The sequence below is a fragment of the Schistocerca serialis genome, chromosome 9 (genome assembly GCF_023864345.2).
Source record: "Schistocerca serialis cubense isolate TAMUIC-IGC-003099 chromosome 9, iqSchSeri2.2, whole genome shotgun sequence".
In the NCBI taxonomy this organism is placed as follows: Eukaryota; Metazoa; Arthropoda; class Insecta; order Orthoptera; family Acrididae; genus Schistocerca; species Schistocerca serialis.
Window position 1 is genome coordinate 139,307,503 of NC_064646.1, and position 21,458 is coordinate 139,328,960.

At 41.4% G+C, this 21,458-nt stretch overlaps 1 protein-coding gene across 3 annotated transcripts in view; it reads left to right on the forward strand.

The window, feature by feature from the left end:
* Positions 1 to 21,458, forward strand: part of LOC126419844 (cytospin-A) — a 538,973-nt gene that overhangs the window by 512,921 nt on the left and 4,594 nt on the right. The window contains exons 13-14 of one of the 3 annotated variants that reach the window (XM_050087094.1): positions 292 to 510; positions 10,846 to 11,094. In XM_050087094.1, the coding sequence (XP_049943051.1) occupies positions 292 to 510; positions 10,846 to 11,094 (468 nt within the window). The remainder of the gene's footprint in view (positions 1 to 291; positions 511 to 10,845; positions 11,095 to 21,458) is intronic. The other 2 variants (XM_050087096.1, XM_050087095.1) reach the window with 2 other exon arrangements.

Sequence of the window (21,458 nt, forward strand, 5' to 3'; positions counted from 1 at the left end):
TGTTGAATGCATTATCAACTTGAGAACATTGTGTTCAGTTTTGTATATATTAGGTTAGCTCTTGTCCACACTAAAATTTTCAGTGAGTGACCTTTTAATTTTTTTCAGGAAGAGAGGCAGAACATAGGGTCATTAGTATGTGTGTTCTGTGTGTATTGCATTTTCAACAATTCATAATGGCTTTAAATGGCTTTCTTGTGCATATTAAGTTGAGTGATTGCATTAATTACAAAATTATCTCTTGTCTTTATTATTCTGAAATTTGTGCATTTCATATTGTGTGGATTACAGCAGCCACGCCAAAACCACCGACTTCAGCTACACTGGGAATTAGAGTGCCTACTTCAGCCATGCAAGAAACTGGCTGTCCAACATCTACTGTGACAAATAGTGTTCCACAGGAGATAACATTGAGAGGCAGGGAAATTGGAGTTTCCCGACAAGATAGCCAGATTTCTGTCAAATCTCTGATAGAGAGCATCGAGAATGCAACCAAACAGGCAAAAGGTGGTAAGATAACAATATTTTACACTCCCATTGCTGTAAGCCTTTCATTGTTTTGTAGTGGTTCAGAAATGCACTTATTGTTAAACATCAGTAGAAAGACTATGATGTATTAGTGGTATAGAATTACATTGCGGTTTCTAGTAGGACAGTGCAGCCTAAAATGGGCTCAATTCCGTATGGGACAGTCTGATTTCAGGTTTGAAGTGCCAATGTCAGGATGATTTCGTCAAGGTGACCTAATTCATATCCAAGCTAACTCTTGAGTTCAGTCACCTTGACTTTAATTAGTCATTAAACTCCAAATTTTATTCCATATTTCTTCACATGATTTTCTTCTACTTGCCTGTGACATGAACTTCCTTCCAATAAATCACACATTTCTTCGTGTGTGTGTTTTACTTGTTTTCCTTATTCATTTGTATCAAATACTAATGCTGTTGTAGTTATTGCAATAAATATGAAGTGAATGAAATGCACTGAAATAAAATGAGTGAATTAATTGGATTGTCATCAGTAAAGATGCAAGAACATGAAATGGGTGATTTCATCTTAAATCGTACAGATTACGTCAACTCGTGGTCATGAATTTCTCTGGAAAAAATATATATTACACTTTATATCATGTGTGTTAAGAAATGAAGTATTTTCATGTTATCTTAATTTTTGTAAATGGTATGGCCTTTTGAAAAATGTATATTTTGCAACTAACTCTTAAAACAGTAGAGAACAACAAAAATTATGTAACTAATAAACCAAAAGTACTGGAGGCCTGGCAGATATTTTGCGTTAAAGCACCCTCTTAGTGCGTTAAATTTAGTTGACACCTACACATTTATGGGCTTCCTTTAACTTACAAATTTAAGACGAAAATACGAAATTGCAGTTAATTTTTCCAGTTTTTTTTAAATTTGGAAAGTCACAGAACGCTATCTGTTCTGTCATTTTGCCAGAGACTACAGATGTAATGAGGAAATACAGTAGTGAGAGAGTGAGGTGTGTGAACTGTGAAAAAAGACACAAGAAGGTGGTATTTAAGAAAAGTGAAAAACGCTTCACAGTAGTTGGAAATCTGTCAGAGGTATTGCACAAATTTCTTCTTCCTCAAGTAATGGTATTAGCATCACATTCATTATGCAGGAATTTCTACATTCACTATGAAAAGAAATTTAGTGACAACCCACCTGAATATGAAACTGAAGAAGACATTGGAGATGTTTATATTCCTGGGTGTATGAGAAGTTATAGATGTGTTGAATGTTAGTATTTCTGCTGTAGCCCCTACTATGCCCTTCCTTAAATGTCCAAGAAAACTAAGAAGCACAAGAAGAAAACAGTACGTAAAAAGAAAAGTGGAAGAAATTGACACAAGTTTTACACAAGCAACAGCTTCAAAAGTTTGTGAAGTGTATAATGTAGATGTACTTGGTGCCGAACCTGAAAATAGTGGTATGTGCACAAAATGTGATTTGTGGTTCTAAAACCTAATTATTGCTATCTTGACTGCCAACTATACTGAGAAGGTACAGTTACTGAAGTAGATACCAGGTAGCTACTCTAATCAGCAGATACAGAAATACATACACACTTCCTTACATTATTTGATGTCAAAGGCTCATAAAATAAAGAACGAGAAAGGTATTTGAGATTGCCCAGATTCTTACTGTGGGCATCTGTTGCAAGATGATATGCTTACTGTTGCTCTGGGATATTACCGAAGTAGTGACAAAGATTGCAGCAGGCAAAGCCCTAACCAGGCTGATGTTACCTCTGTTGGTGAAAATGGTGAAAAAGCTAAAAAGGTAAAAAGATATGAGACAAGATCAATAAGAGAAGCATGTCTCCTAACGAAAAACGAGAAACCCAGTTTAAAAATTGGTCTCGCAAAGCTCTACTCTTTACGACCAAAGTGGGTAAAATGCCAGCCAGTGAAGGAAGTATGCACATGTATTTATCACAGTAATAGTATACAGAGATGGACCTGATGCTTCTGTGTATATGTCAAGAGCTGCATGATAAATGTTGATTGCAGGAGTGTGCAATGTGTCCTGGTACTGTTGAAGCACTACACCTTCAGGATATTGACAGTGATGTAACCTATGCATTGTTGGAGGGCAGAGGGTTGGTGAAGAAGACAGTAGAGCCAGAGAAGTTTGTTACAGAGATTAGGCATTGTGTCATGAAAGGAATAGCTCACCATCACATCCGGAGGATTCAGAGACAGGCTTTATCAGAAGTAAAATCGCCCACATCCCAGAATACTACCACACTAGTTCTTCATTTCAACTTTACTGACAACTGATCTTTGCAGAACGAATTTCAAACTTACCACTGGCACACATTATAGGTATCAATATTTACATGTGTTTCTCACTTCCTTGGAACATCATACTGTTTTGCTATTGTCAGTGACGATCTCATTTGTGACAGTGCACATGCATGCTACTCCATCAGCATGATAACTGATGACATTGCTTCTAGAGGCCATGCATTTCCTAAACTTGTGTGTGTGACTGATGATGCATCATCTCATTTAAAAAAGTCGCTTTCAGCTTTATGAGCTTGATCAACACTGTAGGTCTCTGTGAACATCTTGCAATAAAATGTAATTTCCAGCATGAAGCTGTTGATGCTATAAGAGATGCTACTGTATTTGTGCACAGCACCTGTCACCTGTCACCCTACCTAAAACCTCTTTCCTCATTACCTTAGCCAGCTTCATCCTGACTCACAACTTCTTCACTTTCGAAGGCCAAACATACCAAGAATTAAAGGGAACAGCCATGGGTACCAGGATGGCCCCCTCGTACACCAACCTATTTATGGGTCGCTTAGAGGAAGCCTTCTGAGTTACCCAGGCCTGCCAACCCAAAGTTTGGTACAGATTTATTGATGACATCTTCATGATCTGGACTAACAGTGAAGAAGAACTCCAGAATTTCCTCTCCAACCTCAACTCCTTTGGTTCCATCAGATTCACCTGGTCCTATTCCAAATCCCATGCCACTTTCCTTGACGTTGACCTCCATCTGTCCAACGGCCAGCTTCACACGTCCGTCCACATCAAACCCACCAACAAGCAACAGTACCTCCATTATGACAGCTGCCACCCATTCCATATCAAATGGTCCCTTCCCTACAGCCTAGGTCTTCGTGGCAAACGAATCTGCTCCAGTCCTGAATCCCTGAACCATTACACCAACAACCTGAAAACAGCTTTCGCATCCCGCAACTACCCTCCCGACCTGGTACAGAAGCAAATAACCAGAGCCACTTCCTCATCCCCTCAAACCCAGAACCTCCCACAGAACAACCCCAAAACTGGCCCACTTGTGACAGGATACTTTCCGGTACTGGATCAGACTCTGAACGTGGCTCTCCAGCAGGGATACGACTTCCTCAAATCCTGCCATGAAATGAGATCCATCCTTCATGAAATCCTCCCCACTCCACCAAGAGTGTCTTTCTGCCATCCACCTAACCTTCGTAACCTCTTGGTTCATCCCTATGAAATCCCCAAACCACCTTCTCTACCCTCTGGCTCCTACCCTTGTAACCGCCCCTAGTGTAAAACCTGTCCCATGCACCCTCTCACCACCACCTACTCCAGTCCTGTAACCTGGAGGGTGTACACGATCAAAGGCAGAGCCACATGTGAAAGCATCTACGTGATTTACTAACTGACCTGCCTACACTGTGAAGCTTTCTATGTGGGAATGACCAGCAACAAACTGTCCATTCACATAAACGGACACAGGCAGACAGTGTTTGTTGGTAATGAGGATCACCCTGTGGCTAAACATGCCTTGGTGCACGGCCAGCACATCTTGGCTCAATGTTACACCGTCCGGGTTATCTGGATACTTCCCACTAACACCAGCCTATCAGAACTCCAGAGATGGGAACTTGCCCTTAAATATATCCTCTCTTCCCGCTACCCACCAGGCCTCAACCTCCGCTAATTTCAAGTTGCCGCCACTCACACCTCACCTGTCATTCAACAACATCTTTGCCTCGGTACTTCCGCCTCGACTGACATCTCTGCCCAAACTCTTTGCCTTTACATATGTCTTCTTGTGTCTGTACATGTGCGGATGGATATGTGTGTGTGTGTGTGTGTGTGTGTGTGTGTGTGTGTGTGTGTGTGTGTGTGTGCGCGCGCCTGTCCTTTTTTCTCACTAAGGTAAGTCTTTCCGCTCCCGGGATTGGAATGACTCCTTACCCTCTCCCTTAAAACCCACATCCTTTTGTCTATCCCTCTCCTTCCCTCTTTCCTGATGAAGCAACCATGGGTTGAGAAAGCTTGAATTTTGTGTGTGTGTTTGTTAGTGTCTCTATCAACATACCAACGCTTTCGTTTGGTAAGTTAAATCATCTTTGTTTTTAGGCATATCAGCATTAGTAACACACATGAAAGTCTTTAATTCTAAATGGAAGTACATTAAGGGAATTCTGTTTAAGAAAGGGAGAAGAGTGGTCTGCTATGAAGCCTGTGGTAGGAATTCAATCGAGCCGCTACCAGGTTGCATCCCAGAGTGGCACATCCTTTGCAAGAATGGTTGTCCATGAAATGCAGCCTGTTACTGTGCGTGAAATCCAGAGACCACAGTATACATTGTAGTGAGCCACTTCATTTCTTGTGTGTACAACAACCAGTGGTGGGTGGGACAGGTAATAAGTGTCTCTCATGAGCTGCAAGATACAATTCTCCCCCTCATGCTCCTGCAAATGGTTATCATGAAAAGATCAGTGTGCAGTTCTCATTTCCCAAGTAATGCTCTTGCTGGATCATCCTTGTCTGTGTGCAAATTCAGCTCGGCTATACAAATTCAATGATAGGGTTTATACGCTCTGGTGGGAAAAACCCGGAATTTTTTTCATCTGGGAGAAAACTGGGAAAACCTTGGGAATTTTTTACAGTCCAGAAATTTTTCATTGTTTTAGTCTTCAATTAAATTTTTGTAATTTTGACTGGTAAGAATTGATAAACAGCAAAATCTGTAAAAGGTTTATAACAAAAGACTGTGGAATACTTCATAACAAACTGTTGCCGACAACCGTGAAATCACAACTGTTTACATTAAGTTCATTTGAGCAGTTGCCTGTGGGCATACATGGATGCCCAGTTGAGTTTCGTATGGACAGTACATTTTCCTGCCTCAAGTTACTTGAAGTGTGGCTGTTAGCTGTATCAGTAGTAGCAACAAGCAGTCAGGTGCTACCTATTAAAAAATTTTCTGGCACACCCAACCTGCCAGATTCACACATGCGCATAGTAGTCAGGGTTGCAGTGGGGAGAGGGTTAGTCTCCACGTAAGAAGTGTTTACGGTTGGTTTACATGTCTCACATCAAATGAAAACAAAACTGTTTTCTGTGGTTGCGTGCTGCCAAGTGAATGGCAATGGACGCCTAAAGTCCACATCATGTTGGACGGCGGCCCAGTTTTCATCAGTTCTGCACATCCCCCTTGATTAGCCACTAGCAGCCAATAATATTCATTATCTTTCCCGAGTGGGCAGCAGCGAGTTACAGCTAGACAGCAAGAATCTCGCTCCTACATGCTGCACTGTTGCTGTACTTCGCGACAACCAACTTATTCATTCAGCTGTCAGTTTTTTGTATTCTCTTTTTTTCTTGTAGCAGTAGATGTGTGGAATGTGTATCAGTAAATGTTTAAGTGCAATAACGAAAAAAAGTTATGCGCTTCACAAGCAGGCAAGGGGGATTATTTACTGCATTTATAACTTCTTCAAACAGGAACTTGAAAGCAATGACATTTGAAGACACAAGAACGGACTCCAGAACAATGTGGTGTCAGCAAGAAAACCGTAAAGAGAATTCTAAACAAAAGTGTCAGAGCTGTAGGAACCGTAGGAAAAGTTGGTTTCATGTTGCCTGTAAAGCATCGAAATCACAAGAAACCTAAACACAAATAGATCATTTCAACTACAATGTTTTAAAGTGCCCCATGTGAACGATGAATGCCCGACCTCACAAAAAGATGGTACAGTTATGCAGGAGAAAATCAGCTACAATGGTAAGCACTTCATCGATGTAAAGAATTTTAAAAGACGTTGGTTCATGATATGCTAAGAAGAACATTTTTAGTTCAAAGAAGTGGCGAAGGTGCAGCACAAACTACATCCCATATGAAGATTCACAATACAAGAGGATGATGTACTTAAACAGTGTGTTACCTTGATGAAACAGGTCAATTAGAATCACTCCAGGAAGATCTGCTGGAAAATAAGTGATGTACTGGCAATTCTAAAGTTTTCATAGGAATAGGTTGTCGGATAATTATTCTGCATGCTGACACTCCTTCTGGTTTTGTTTCCGAGGGTAAACTTGTATTTACATGTAAGAAATACAGCAGTGACTATCATTTGGAAATGAATGCTGTCAGTTTTGTGACATGATTCACAATTCTTGTCATACTTTGCTTCAAAGTTGGGGGGAGGGAATGAAGTCTTTTCAGCAGTGCAGTATTGAGTGTTACATTGTAGGCAATTTTAGTTGATGGAAAGTCATAAAGAAGGCCATGACAGAATACAATAACAGTTTGTATCATCATAAAAAGAAAAATTTGTATACATATACTACATCTCATTTCTGTTATAAAATGCTGTTAAACAAAATTATGAATTGTTTTTGCCACTCATGATGTTGCAAAGTAATTATTTTGATTCAGAAATACAAATTTTGCATGAAATTTACTTAAAATCAGCGATAAATCTAAATATTTAAGTGTCCATGATTTTTTGACATTGAGAGTAGATTAAGATCTACCTAAAAATTTTCTCACATTTTTGTGCAGACAAGCATTGCTCACTGTGATTTACATTCCCTAAGTACAATGACCAACTCATGTACCATGAAATTCTTAGAACATTTTATTGAAAATAATTTCTAAATAAGAAAAAAATCCAGGTTCTTTTACTTTTATGTACAAATATTTTGACAGTTCAAAAATGTCATCAATTAATGTTATAGCTGACAATTTCAGTCCTTCCACTTTATTATTTCTCAAGACAGTTAACATCCTGTGACTACTCATATTTTCAAAATATAATTTTGAAATTTGCAAAAGGTTACAAATTTATTTACTGCAAATAAATTCAGATCTCTATCACTTTTGGTATGTTCATAACAATTTTTGAGTTTTTCCTTTTGTTACGATATTTTCACAAGTACTCTCATTTAGAGAGGTCTGTAGTGTTTGAACAAATCAAAAAATCAAAATATTGCAGTTTTGGAGAGGTATAATGGGAACTTCAACACACAGTTTCTTCAGCAAACTCTGAAATACTGATGATGTGACAAATTCACTATTGACCTGTATGGTATGAGATGAAGTCTCCCAAATGTTATCAGTAGAAGTGGTTTACACATGATAACGTGCAATGTGTAGTTGATTGCACGTGCAGGCCTGGCCCAAACTTCCATTGTCATTGATGTTTCCACCTATTACAGCAAAATATTTGTTACATAGCAGTTTCAACATATTTGAATGCCTTACACGAATATAATTTCATGTCAGTATATCTTCATTGATTTCACGCCTGTCACTGCATTTCGTTTAATACATTTAAATCATTTCATATACGTACTTTCAAACAATGGAAAATCGGGATGGAATGTAACAATTATGAAAAGGAAAGTTGCTACTCACCATATAGTGGAGATTCTGAGTTGCAGATAGGCACAACAAAAAGACACTCACAATTGTAGCTTTTGGCGATTAAGGGCTTCGCCAACAGTAGACAGATGCACCACCACCCCTCGCCCCCCCCCCTCCACACACACACACACACACACACACACACACACACACACACACGCGGGGCAACACAACTAGGCACACAACTGCAGTCTAGGGCAACTGGCAGTGTGGTTTCAGTTGCCTAAGACTGCAGGTGTGTGTGTGTGTGTGTGTGTGTGTGTGTGTGTGTGTGTGTGTGTGTGTGTGTGTTGTCAACGGCCTTAAGAGCTGAAAGCAATAATTGTGAGTCTTTTTGTTGTGCCTATCTGTGACTCAGCAGCTCTGCTATATGGTGAGTAGCAACTTTCCTCCCATATATATGTTGTTTGTGGCAGGGTGAACCTCATCCTCTACAGTCTATGTTCATCCAGTGATGTTGGTCTCAGATACCACATGGTAGGCTCTCTGGTGGTATAGTTGAGAAATTGTAGATGGAAAAATCAGTGACAATGACATTTCTGGTTTGAGACAAATTTTTAGTTGTTACTGCATAGAAGTCGGGCATCAGTCAGTTAATATGAAAGTTATTTGCTGATATGAAATCATACCTGAAAAACATTCACGTTAAATTTACAGTTATCATGTTGTATAAATGTACGAATGTATTGTGTGTTTTATTACTGAATTGGTTGTGTCGTTATATGTGTAAAGTAAGGAATAAGTTGGCACAATGTGTAGCATCTCCTTGTTTGTTGAACTACTTTCCCAACACCCACTCAGGGTTGCCACAAGTTCTGGAAATCGGGGAATATTGGGGAATCTAAAACGTGTCAGGGAAATTCTCAGCTTGCAGTCAGTGCTGCCACTACTTCTTGTTGCTAGCCTAGCAGCTGCTGATGGGAGACAGGGAAACATGAGGAGTGGTTTGTCTGGATCTGATTATCAGCAGCTGGAGACAGCGGTCGTGTGTGCGTTAGTTATCTGTGAGTGAGTATGTGAATGTGTGTATGCTCTCATTTTATGACAAAGGCTATGACCAAAGTTTTAGTTGTGAGAGTGTGATTGTCTTTTGTATGTGCCTGTCTGTGGCTCAGTAATCATCTTTACGGTGATATGCTGCCTATCCTCATTAGTATTCATTCTCAGATTATTTGTGCAAGTTATCTGTTGCATGGATTAACACTGTGGTCTCATTTCATAGACATGGTGTCCATGACACGTGAACAGCTGGCCACATGAGTAAACTTTCAAAACTGCAGGCCACTTTTTTGGGTATGTAATAGATCAGGCCTGCTGTACTGAAGCCCATTATTTCCCACTAATTTGGAGCCTCTGTCTATCGCATCTAGTCTCACCAATCTGCCCACAGCCTAGGTATGTTTATGTGTGGCGTAATGCAGTGAATTTTTGTGGTTTATTCATGAAACCAGGGCTGCTGTGTTCCTTGGCAGGCCAGAGGCCATGGGTAATGGCTTTCAGGAATTGCGAGAGTCACACCACAAGTACATTGTACAGTGTGGTGTTTTATAGATATTTTATTTATTCTAGTTTGTTTTAGCACTTTGAAAGTAGTTTTTGTAGTAGAAAGTATGGGCGATAAGAAGAAGAAAATTGTACCAGTCACTGGCACTTTGTACACTACGTACTCACGTATTTCTTGAAAGAAAAACTACACAGTACCTGTAAAATAATAGACATAACACAGTGGTTAAAAATGGACGACAACGAACATAGTCTAACCAACATTTTATTGGCGGTCACCTATAGTGTTTGTTTACACAACTCTTACCTGCCTTATACACTTCTTTCAAGGGGCCTACTTTTTTTTTCTAAGGCTATTCCTGGAATCAGTGAAGGTATTTTAAATCTGTCTTGCAACTCCAACAAAATGCGTATTTTTGTCACAAAATGTGTTTTGTTTTATTGAAAAAATTAATATCAGTGGTCTTACTGAAACATATATACCATTTGATTTGCTTTCTCCATTTAAAAACAGTTCATTACAAAATATGTTGATATTAGTACTTCAGATTTTTGCTCACACATTCAGAAATAAAAGAGTCCTTACATTTTTTGTCAAGTTATGTCTTTACGTATCCTTGTGATCTCAAAATTTGTCAGGGAAAAATGCTAAAATTTAACTGGTAATCAGGGAATCTCACTTGGGGAAACTTGTGACAACCCTGCCACTCTGCGTACGTTAATTGATATTTTTCTCCTCTACTTCAAGATTAATCGTTGCTGTGTCATTCACCTTGAGATAAAAATTCTCCACTTTGTTTCTCTAAAAATAATTCATTATTTGTGACAAATACTTAATGTATAATATTTGTGTGTGTGTGTGTGTGTGTGTGTGTGTAAAGACGTCTATGAGAAAATCAAACTGGGCCAGACAAAATCAACATTTGTCCATAATTTTCCAAGCCCTAGTGCAAAGAACCACTTCTTTGTCCTGGGTCAATTCTATTGGTCTGCTAATATTCTTATGGAGTCAGTGTCTGTCTGAGGACTAATAGCAAAGTGTAGATGTTGCTGCTACATTTTACCAGTTGTACCACATTTAAAGCAGTCATGTCATGTATAGCTACTGCAGTTGCATGTTTTTTTCTTTTTAATGTAAAACTGATGAATTTCTCAGGTCCACGAAGCCGAAGTAGTTCGACATCCAGTCTAAGCAGCATAACAAGTGAAGTGAGGACTGCAACATCGACAGGCAATCCAAGTATGCCACAGACACCAAACTTCACTCGTAGGCATAATTCTGAAACAGATGCTGTGTTTTCTGTGAAGACGCCTCTTCGGGACCAACAACAGAGCAATAACCAAACTGTTGGAAACAATACAAACAATATGAAGGCTTCACAGAATAGGAGAAATCTAATCACTGGTGGGTAGCAGACCAACACTTTCAAGTTGTTATTTTTAGGTTATACTTGAAATGTGACTTGCTCATAAATTTCATTTCTGAAACTGCAGCATAAATACATTCCATACAGAAAATTGTAATTAATTTCCTCGAGAGCAATTTGTAGATGTGAATGTGTGTGGCTTTTTATCAGAACGTGTCTTTAAGTCTCTTAGGAAACTGTACTACCACACAGTGCGGGTGCTAGCATGTCCCCCACTGAGGCATGGGGGAATAGCAGATACACAGTTTCAAAACACTGCACTGAGAAAATACAATTGTACACATGGCGTGCTTGTGTTTTGTGAGAGATAATGTATTGCTTATCAGAATGTTTGCAGTGTTTTGTCCTTGCAACCCATTATTGTAAACTGTGTTGTTCATCATGTAAACTCACTGAAACAGTAAAGTAACGTCTTTCTGTTTCTATCCTTCACACGACTCTTATGCTCTGAGGTTATGTATCGCTGGTGTTGATTTCTTGCCATACAGTTGCCATGCAATAGTATGTGTAATACAGTTAACTCTAAACATTTTTTCTTTTTAGACAACACTTAGTTTAAAAGTGAAACTTGGTCATAAAGCAGAAGAAGAAGAAGAAGAAGAAGAAGAAGGAGGAGGAGGAGAAGGATTGACAGTTTCAGTTGCAGATGTGGTCAGAACCAACTGCAATGTATTTGTCCATGACATTGCCCCCACAAGAGGGCTTCCATCGTCTGAAACTTTTTGATTCAGAGCCCAATGATTCTGCAATATTGTGGCAATCTTACGATAGGAACGAGTGCATGCCCCCCCCCCCCCCCCACACACACACACACACACATTAGCTTTCTTCACCTCTTATTTCGCTATTTTGTTACTGTCTCCCCACCCCGATGTGGTTCTTGGCCCCTTCGTGCTTGTGCGCGTGTGGGTGTGTGCGTGCACATGCAAGCATGGGACCCCGAGTCATTGCAGTACTATTTCTATTCTGTACTGCAGTTCCTGACACCTCTAATTCCCCCACAAATTGTATCCTTGCCTGATCTTACAGCTTTTCACCTAATTCTTATCTCGGCATTCTCTTATGATCACTTACGTTGTTTCCTAGATATAACCTTATATTTAATCCTAACCAGGTTTGATATTTATTCTTTTCCAAATTTCAGCAAGTACAAATTGTGCAAGCAATGGCACTCAACATGGATCATGGGTATCTGTCTGGAAGTATTCAACCTGACACCCGGTTCTAGGAGAACTATGAGCCAGCCCCAGAAACTACTGTGGTAGCCAGCCTGTTGTGGTGTGGTCACCATGAAACTGCACAGTTGTAGCCCCCTGACAGTGCAAGTATCTGTACCATAAATGTTCCAAAGGGACCACTAAGTAGGTGCCCATCTCTATTGGGGCACTGGGTATCTGTGCAGCACTCACAATGACTTGTGGTTGTTGCCATGTCTGGGTGATTACAGTGGGGTGAACCACCTCCTCCCGCCCCCCCCCCCTCCCGCCCCCCTCCCTGCCCTCCGGTGAGAGAGAGTGTCACCAGACCAGTCTCCCATGTAGTGACTCAAACTGGCAGTTAGAAGACTGTGACAGTATCTTCTAGCTGGAACTCTCAATTTGATGCTCATCAGCATAACCCCAAACTGTTCGTAGCTGTGCCGTGGGAGTAGGGATTACAGTGTCAACATGGAGAACCCATCTCATTACAGCACGTAGTCTGTGCTACGACAGTGAGACATTACTAATGACCAAGCTTCAGTTCTTCATTAAATGAAATACAGGTATAAACAAGGTGGTGACAGCATTTCAAAAGACAAGCACAGTACAGTTTTGAGACTTACTTTTGTCGACTTCTCTGGGCAATATTCCAGTCGCCCATGTGTACCATTTACAAGAAGGAACAGACAGTCCAAGAATACAACACCAAAAAAAGTATAAATGTTTTCACTCTGTTGTATGAAGACCAGTTTAATGGCAACCGTAGAGAGAAAAAAGAATCTTCTTGCCTATCCGTATAACTTCAACCACTCATCACACTGCACTGCAACCCCCTTTGGTGTGAGATAGTGACAGTTTTATCATATCTTCCCTTAGCAATATTGTGCAGCCTGTAATCACATCTTCGGTTGGTGGAGCATTTGTCTTCTCAAGTGTTGCCTGTAGATGGATCATTTCGAAGGAACCCTCGTCCCAGAACCATGCAGACCCTGAGTCAGACATCAGTGCAGGTTGTAGTGTTGCTAGCACATCTTCTGTTTCCAATCATAAATCAAAGAAATCTTCGCAGAGCTTGAAAACCTCCTTAAGATCAAAAGACAAGTTGACGAAGAAATCACTGGCCATCTCTCCGAACTGCAACAATTACTGTGGTTGTATCCTGCAACTTGTATCACCCTGTGAGATATGCATCTTTCTGTTAACCACTATCCTTAGACAAATTCCTACCATGCATAATGTAGGAACCATGCCAGCCTTAGGGGATGTCCAAAGAGGTCTGTGTGATTGTTCACACAGGTAGTGGTAACGAATGTCCCTCCAATCATGCTTGAAAGTGGTGGCTGGCGGAATGAAACTAACATTGTATCACTATTGTTAGAGAGGGTGAAGACCTATCAATGGTGCTGGGTCATCTAATCGTGGGGTCTTTCGTTTACCTACCAGAGTGGTTGCCATGAAGATGCTCCATTACTGGTCACTTGGTCAGATTGTAAGCAGCTTGCTTATACTAGTAAGTGCTGCCATATTTGTACATGTTTCTTTGACTTTCACAAAGTATATGCACCACCTGGCACTCCACATCTTGGAGGAGAATGGTGTACCCCACTGCACTGTGCTCAGTGCCCCCTTTTCCTTATAGCTACGAGCTGACTTGTGGATTCCATGAGGCTGATTTGATATTTCGGCTATCCATTTCTTTGTATTTGACTTTATCTGATACAGCTCTGAATCTGTGACCCTCACAAGCATCAACTTCATGGAGTCATAAAAATGGCCTGGTCATTGCTTTCATTTTTCCTCCACTAAAACACAATCCCACTTTTTGTGGCAACTTTCCTGTAACAAACTGTTATGGCTACCCTGTAAACATAGGCTCAACTATAGTTGCATGTATAAATTGAATGTACTCGAATTCCTCTGTTGTACATATTGGGACGTGAATCACCCCACGCTATTACTCGAACTTATTGTTCTAGTTTTACCACGACAGGTCTGTAGTTCAGCAGCACCATCACCATTGTGACTGTTAGACCAAGCTCCTATTGTGGGGTTACTGATTGAATTCTGTAGACAGTATTACGGTGAAGTTTGAGCTAGTTTCCTTGTGGTTGTGGCATCACCATCACTCAACTATGTTTTCACTGTCTGCCTGTTCCTTCACCTGTCCTAATATGTTGGATTCTTTTTTTGCTCAGGAACCCAGACCCCTACATTCAGCCTAGTGCAGGACTCATAAACTGGGCTGGAAAACATCACTGGATGTCTGTCTTTTCCTCCATTTAACTGTATCATATCATTTCGCATGCGCCTCCCTGATATGTACCTAGACTGCATGTCCCACAGCCCTAAAAGCTTAACCTGTTTCCCATTATCCATCGTTGTTTCCTTATCAGTGAGTACGTAGATGCCAAAGTCATTTATACCCATAACTCTAATGACACAAATGGCTGTTAACTAAAAATACAACCACAACGGAAGGATCGAATACATTTTCATGTTTATCTTACTTTGTTGTGGTGCTACTGGAGTGGGGATGGGATGGTTGAGGAGTTTGTCTCCCAGTGCTGAACCTGAGGGGTTCCTGGACTGCCTGCCCTATCTGCCAGCTCTGTATTTTTTGTTTTGCTTCATTTCAGTAGAGTCGTTGCCTTTCTTATGTTTACTATGCTTTCAGATCCTTCCCCTTCTACTTTCCACCAGTCTGGAGTGGTGGTGTTTATTACATCACTGTTTCATCCGTGCCACAGTTTGGATGGGTATCGGGCATGGAGTTCTGTCTTGCCACCCGATGAGTGCCGAGGGCCCCTGTTTGCTCCCAAGCTTAAAAGTTGACCTGAACTGACATTCACCCATTATTGCTCCAAATATCTAGATTGTACCATTACAACACACTATGGCAGTGTGACCAGTTGGACTTGACCTATAGCCAGCGACACTGCACTTTGGGGTTTGTGTATGTCATTTGCCACCACCAGTGCGGTCTTCTTCACAGATGATTTCTCTCCATTTCACATTGAGAATTCTTCCTGAGATAAGTCAGACATGATCACTGAGGGAACTACAGACTACTCATTATTCAAATTATGTGTCATAATTGTGAACTATTTTTATTTTAGAAGGAAACCACACTCTAAATCCACTCCTGTTGATGACACACCTAGAGAGTTGTCCAAAATGACATATCACTAACATTGAATAGAATTTAATTAAAATGAAAATTGCAACTTGTGCAAAAGATTATGAAGTGATAAAGTTCACCTGCTGGTCAATTTTACCACAGCTTGTAAGCATTCTGATACTGAGATATAAACTGCTGTATTGCAGGGTTCTGCCCGCAGTCATTTCAGTAGTTTAGCTGAATGCGATGTTGAATGTGCGGCTTCAACAACTGTTCTATTTTTCTCGTTCAGCTACACCATTTTGTTCAGGGTTGCATTGTGGAGCAATCAGTAATTCTGTTCCTTTATTCATAAACAGTCAGTGAATTTCTTCATGTTAAATTCTTTGCGTCATTGTATCTAAATTGTTCAAAGTTATATCTGTCTGTTTGAGCTTAATTTATGAACTCTTTAAGTGCATCAGAATGTTCCGAAAAGAAAGTTCATCAAAAATTTACTGAAATTGCCTTCAAAACAGTCATAATATTGAGTGTGTCTAAACGACGCTCTCTTCATTGCTCCTTTAACATATGTGGTGTTTTATTTGTCAGCAACTGTATATAGGTTAACTTATACTTGAAAGTATTGTTGGGTTTGCTGCTGGATACTAAAATCAACTCTATTCAATATTTCGGCAGTCCAGTTGTTCGCCATCTTCAGAAGAACGCTGCTTCTGCTGCTGAGTCCCGCTGAGTCACATCAGGTTACCTTGTAATTTAAATGGTATTCTTTGCATCTTTTCTGATGTATATCTCTTCAAAAATTCATCGTTACAGCCTTTTATATTTCTATAAAGTTTCTTCAGTATGTTCTTTAAGCTTTTTATAATTTGACAGCCGAATCTTTTGTCATAAATTTGCAGTGGTTTGGAGGGAGTCAGACAATTCACTTCATTATAATTTGTTGGACCAACAACAAGCATGTTCACTCACTTGCATAAAAGGTATTAAAATTGTCCATTCCATAACTGCACTATTCATTTATTTATCTAATTTCACTATCAGCCGTATGAAACCCTTGTGGATTTCTTGCCGTGTCAGTTCAGGGTAAAACCTCGCGCTTTCAACAATTATCTACATCGTCTTCATCAGGAGCAACTTGACTCAAAACTGCTGTTGTGGTGGCCATATATAGCCCAAAGAATATTTATAATTAATCAGTAATTACATCGTGCTGTTGCAGGGGATGTCAACGTCTGCATAGATTGTGCCACCATTCCTGCTGGTAGCGTACGAGGGGGGGGGGGAGCGGAATAACATTGTCGTGGGTGGAGCTCGTGTAGTACAAGTTTCTGAGTTCAGTGCTACCTGTGTTCTTGACTTGGCTTGATCTGTTTATCTGCAGTGATTGTTTTTGCTAGGGCTGTTTTGTTCTCGTTTTGTTTTTTATTGTGGCAAGTTTAAGTAAACAACGTGCAGCTGCGAAATTTTGTTTTCTACTTGGTGAAAATGCTGCTGAAACTGCTCTAATGTCGATAGTGCCTTACCAAGATGATACTACACGACAAACTCAAGTTTACAGGTAGTTTGCTCGATTTAAAAATGGCAACATGTTGATCAATGACAAACCTTGTTCTGGACCTCCATCAACTGCACAAATCGACGAAAATATTGAAAAAATTCAAGAGCTGGTGCTTTCAGACCGAAGACAGACAATTGATTAATTGTCAGAGGTTAATGGGTTATCTTGGAGCTCAGTTCAGCGAATTTGTTGCAGACTCTAAAACACACCTGCACCCACAGCCATCTCTGTTCGACAGTTTTTGGCTAAAAACGGCGTGGCTCTGGTGCCCCACGCGCATTACGTGCCTGACATGTCTCCGTGCAGCTTTGTCTTATTTGCATGCATAAAAAGGGCATGAAAGGACACTAATATGACAATTTTGAAGTAGTAAAGAAATAAGAGGGAGGAGCTGTTGGCCCTTTTTAAAGATGACTACAAAAAACGTTTCAAACAGTGGAAGCCCTGGTGGGACAAATGTGGTGGTTGTAATGGAGAGTATTTTGAACAGGATAAGATTGTTATGTAAACAGTTTGAAAATATATAGCTCTCAGAGATTCTGGGCATCTGTGAACCACATGATGTAACATTCTCATTATTTTTTTCCTCTCCTAATTTTCAATCTTTCAGCATTTCTTTATTCCTTCTCCGTGTTACTACTACTTTGTTTTTCTTTTTTGTTCATGAAATCCCATTGTTTACATTGTGAGTTGGAGAGTGGGACAGATAGGTGCAGTTGGAGGTTAGTCAGAGGGCGGGGGGAGAGAGCAGGGGGTTAGCGGAAAAGGAGAGAAGTAAAAAGACCGTGTGCGTTGGTGGAATAGAGGGCTGTGTGTAGTGCTGGAATGGGCTAGATGGGTAAAGATGACGACTAATTGAGGTTGAGACCAGGAGGGTTATGGGAACGTAGGATATATTGCAGGGAGAGTTCCCACCTGTACAATTCAGAAAACCTGGTGTTGGTGGGAAGGATCCGTATGACACTGTCTGTGAAGCACGCATTGAAATGAAGGCTATCCTGTTTGGCAGTGTCTTCAGCAACAGGGTGGTCCATTTGTTTCTTGGCCAGTTTGTTGGTGGCCAATAATGTGAACAGACAGCTTCTTAGTTATCGCGCCCAAGTAGAATGCAGCACAATGATGGCAGCTTAGCTTTCAGATCACATGACTGGTTTCATAGGTAGCCCTTGCCTTCGATGAGGTAGGTGATATTTGTGACAGGACAGGAGCAGGTGGTGGTGGCGGCGGTGGGAGGATATACAGGGAAGGTCTTGCATGTAGGTCTATTACAGGGTTGTGTGCCATGAGGCAGTGAGTTGGAAGCAGGGGCTGTGTAGGGATGGTGAGGCATATTTTGTGGGTTCAGTGGGTGGTGGAATACCACTGCGGGAGGAATGGGAAAGATAGTGGGTTATTTCAGGGCATGATGAGAGGTAGTAGAAACCCTGGTGGTGATTGTAATTCAGTTGCTCCAGTCGTGAGTGGTAGCGACTCACAAGAGGAGTGTTCCTATGTGGCCGGAGGATGAGAGGCACAGTAAATCTGTTTTTGTACAAGGTTGGGAGGGTAATTACCATTTGTAAAGGCTTAAGTGAGACCCTCGGTATATTTCGAGAAGGTCTGCTTGTCACTACAGACATGACAGCCAAGGGTGGCTAGGCCGTATGGAAGGTATTTCTTGGTATGGATGGGTGGCAGCTGTCGAAGTGGAGGTATTGCTTGTGGTTTGTAGGTTCAATTTGGACAGAGGTGCCGATGTAGCCACCTTCGAGGTGGAGGTAAACATCGAGGAAGGTGGCTTGATGCGTTGAGTAAGACCAGGTGAAGCGAATGGGAGAGAAGGTGTTGACGTTCTGAAGGACTGTTGATAAGGTGCCTTCATCCTTGATCCAGATCACATAGGTTTCATCAGTGAATCTGAACCCGGTGGGAGTTTCCAATTTGGGGTGTTTAGGAAGGATTCCTCTAGTTGGCACACAAATCGATTGGCTTAGGTTGGTGTCATGTGGGTGCCCCTAGCTGTACCCTGGATTTTTTTGTGGGTAGTGCCTTCAAAGGAGAAGTAATTGTCGGTGAGGATAGGATTAGGAAGGAGGGGTTTGGTTCGGAATCAGTTGGGTGTTCAATAGCAGTATGGTCATGGGCTTTAGGGCTGTTAGTGTGAAGGGAGATGGCATGAATAGTGATGAGCAGGGCACCATGTGGTAAAGGGACAGGAACTGTGGAGAGGTGGAGGAAATGGTTGGTATCTTATATATAGGTTGTGAGTAATGGGCTGAAGATGTTGATCTATGAGAGCAAAGATTCTCTCAGTGGGGGCACAGTAACAGGCCACAATGGGGCACTTGTGTGGTTGGGTTTGGGTTTCAGGAAGCATGTGGAAGGTAGGAGAGTGGTGAGTGGTATGGGTGACTAGAGAGGTGAACTTCGGAGAGAGGTTCTGGGGTGGGCCTAAGGATTTGAGGAGAGTCTGGAGATACTGCTGGATTTCTGGAATTCGGTCATTGTGGCATGGTTTGTGGGTGGATGAACCTGACAGCTGGCGGAGTTCTTCTGCCAGATGATACGTGTGGTTCAAAACAACAGTAGTGGAGCCTTTGTCAGCAGGTAGGATTATAGGGTTGGTATCAGTTTTTAGGTGGTGGGTTGTGTATCTTTCTGTGGATGTACGGTTAGTCTGCATGTTCAGGGATTTGGGGAATGATAGTGAGGCAAAGTTCGAGGTTAAGAATTCTGGTAAGTTAACGGGAGTTGATTTGTGGCTGTGGGGGGGTGGGGGGAGGATCGCTGTTGGGTGGAGGAGTGAACAGAGTCGGGTAGGGTTCATCATTGGTTTTGGTTGAGCTTGATTGGTAGGGTTGATGGAGAAAACTTGTTTCCACTGTAGGGACCGGGAGGAGGAGAGAAGGTCTTCAGCAAGTCCTATGTGATTTAATTTGAGGGTGGGTCAAAAGGTGAGGCCTTCGGAAAGGGCTAATACTTCTGTGGGGCTAAAGCTTTTGGAGGAAAGGTTCATGCTTGTTTTTGGGGTCTGTTTAGGTCGTGGATTTTATGTGGTGGTGGGAGGGAGGGTGGGTAAATGTAGTGGGTTGTGAGACAGGGTTTGTTGGCTAGGAGGGGATGTGTGGGAGGTTTGGAGGTGGTTGTACAGGCTGTGGAAGTGGTAGTCCAATGTGGGAGTAGGAAGTGAGCAGGTTGGAGAGTTTTTTGAGGTAGCGTAGTTCATGTTGCTCTAGTTCCTGGAGGGCAAGAGTTTGTGTGTATTATGGGATCCAGGAATTTGGGATTGCATAGCAGGAGAATTTGGCAGATGGAGAGAAGATATTGCAAGGAGATTTGGACTTGATTGATACAGTTTTGCAGGATTATGTTGATTGGGGGGGGGGGGGGGGGGGGCTAAGGGTTGGTGGAATCCAAACAGATGGAGGTCGTAGTGGAAGGGAGTGTGGCAGCCAGAGATGGTTAATTTGATGGTAAGGCCATTTGGGTGGATTCCATGAGCCAAACACAACGCAGGAACACTATGAGGGACTGGGTTCTGGCTGGGAATAAGGGAACGTCTCTGTACTTTCCTTTTTACTTCTCTCCTTCTCCGCTAATCCTCCGCCCTCTTCACCACCCTCCATCTAACCTCCTGACTGCACCTAGCTGTCCCACTCTCCACCTCACTCATGTACGATCCCAGCAGCACTTTACCATCCCGCCACTCCTACCCTGCTACCATTCCCCCTCCCCACCCCAGCCTCCTCCTTACCCCCAGCTGGTTGCCTCTCCTGCAATGCCCTGCAGTTCACAGTCTGGCTCCAGCTGCCAGAGACTGTGGTCATGTGTGTGCGAGTTGCATTTGCATGAGTGTGTGCGTGTGTGTATGATGTCTACTTTTGACAAAGGCCGTGTTGGCCGAAAGCTAATTGTGTGACGGTATTTTTGTTGTGCCTTTCTGCGACTCGGCATCTTCTCTGTATGGTGGGTGCTGATATACTTCTTTACCAGTGTACATAAAATTAGACCATTTAAAACATTTTGTTTTTGTATTCATTAATTCATCGTTTAGATCTAAAAGTAACATATATATGCTTCTGTTGTGTTGCACTTGATAGGTAAAAAGGTTTCAGTTAATGAATTTAAATCTTGTGTGCTGCTGTGTTCAAATTGTATGTGTAATTAGACCCATATTCCTACAGCTATACTGTGTGTCAATATAAGTTAAACAAGTGGTTTACTTAATGTAATTGGTTTCAGGCATGCTAATTTTGCCTGATTCTTTGCCATTCTGCGTACACTGCCTTTTATTCATTTTTTTGGGTCTTGTGGCAACACCACACATTCACGCATACTATTAATGATATTCATTTTAGAATTGCCATTGGTACCCATGTGCTTGTGGAATTTTCCATTGGGACTCATTTCAACAAAACAACTTCTTCCATGAACACAGCAGATTGATTTAATTTTCTTTAAAATTAGGTTTTGTTTGTTTTTATG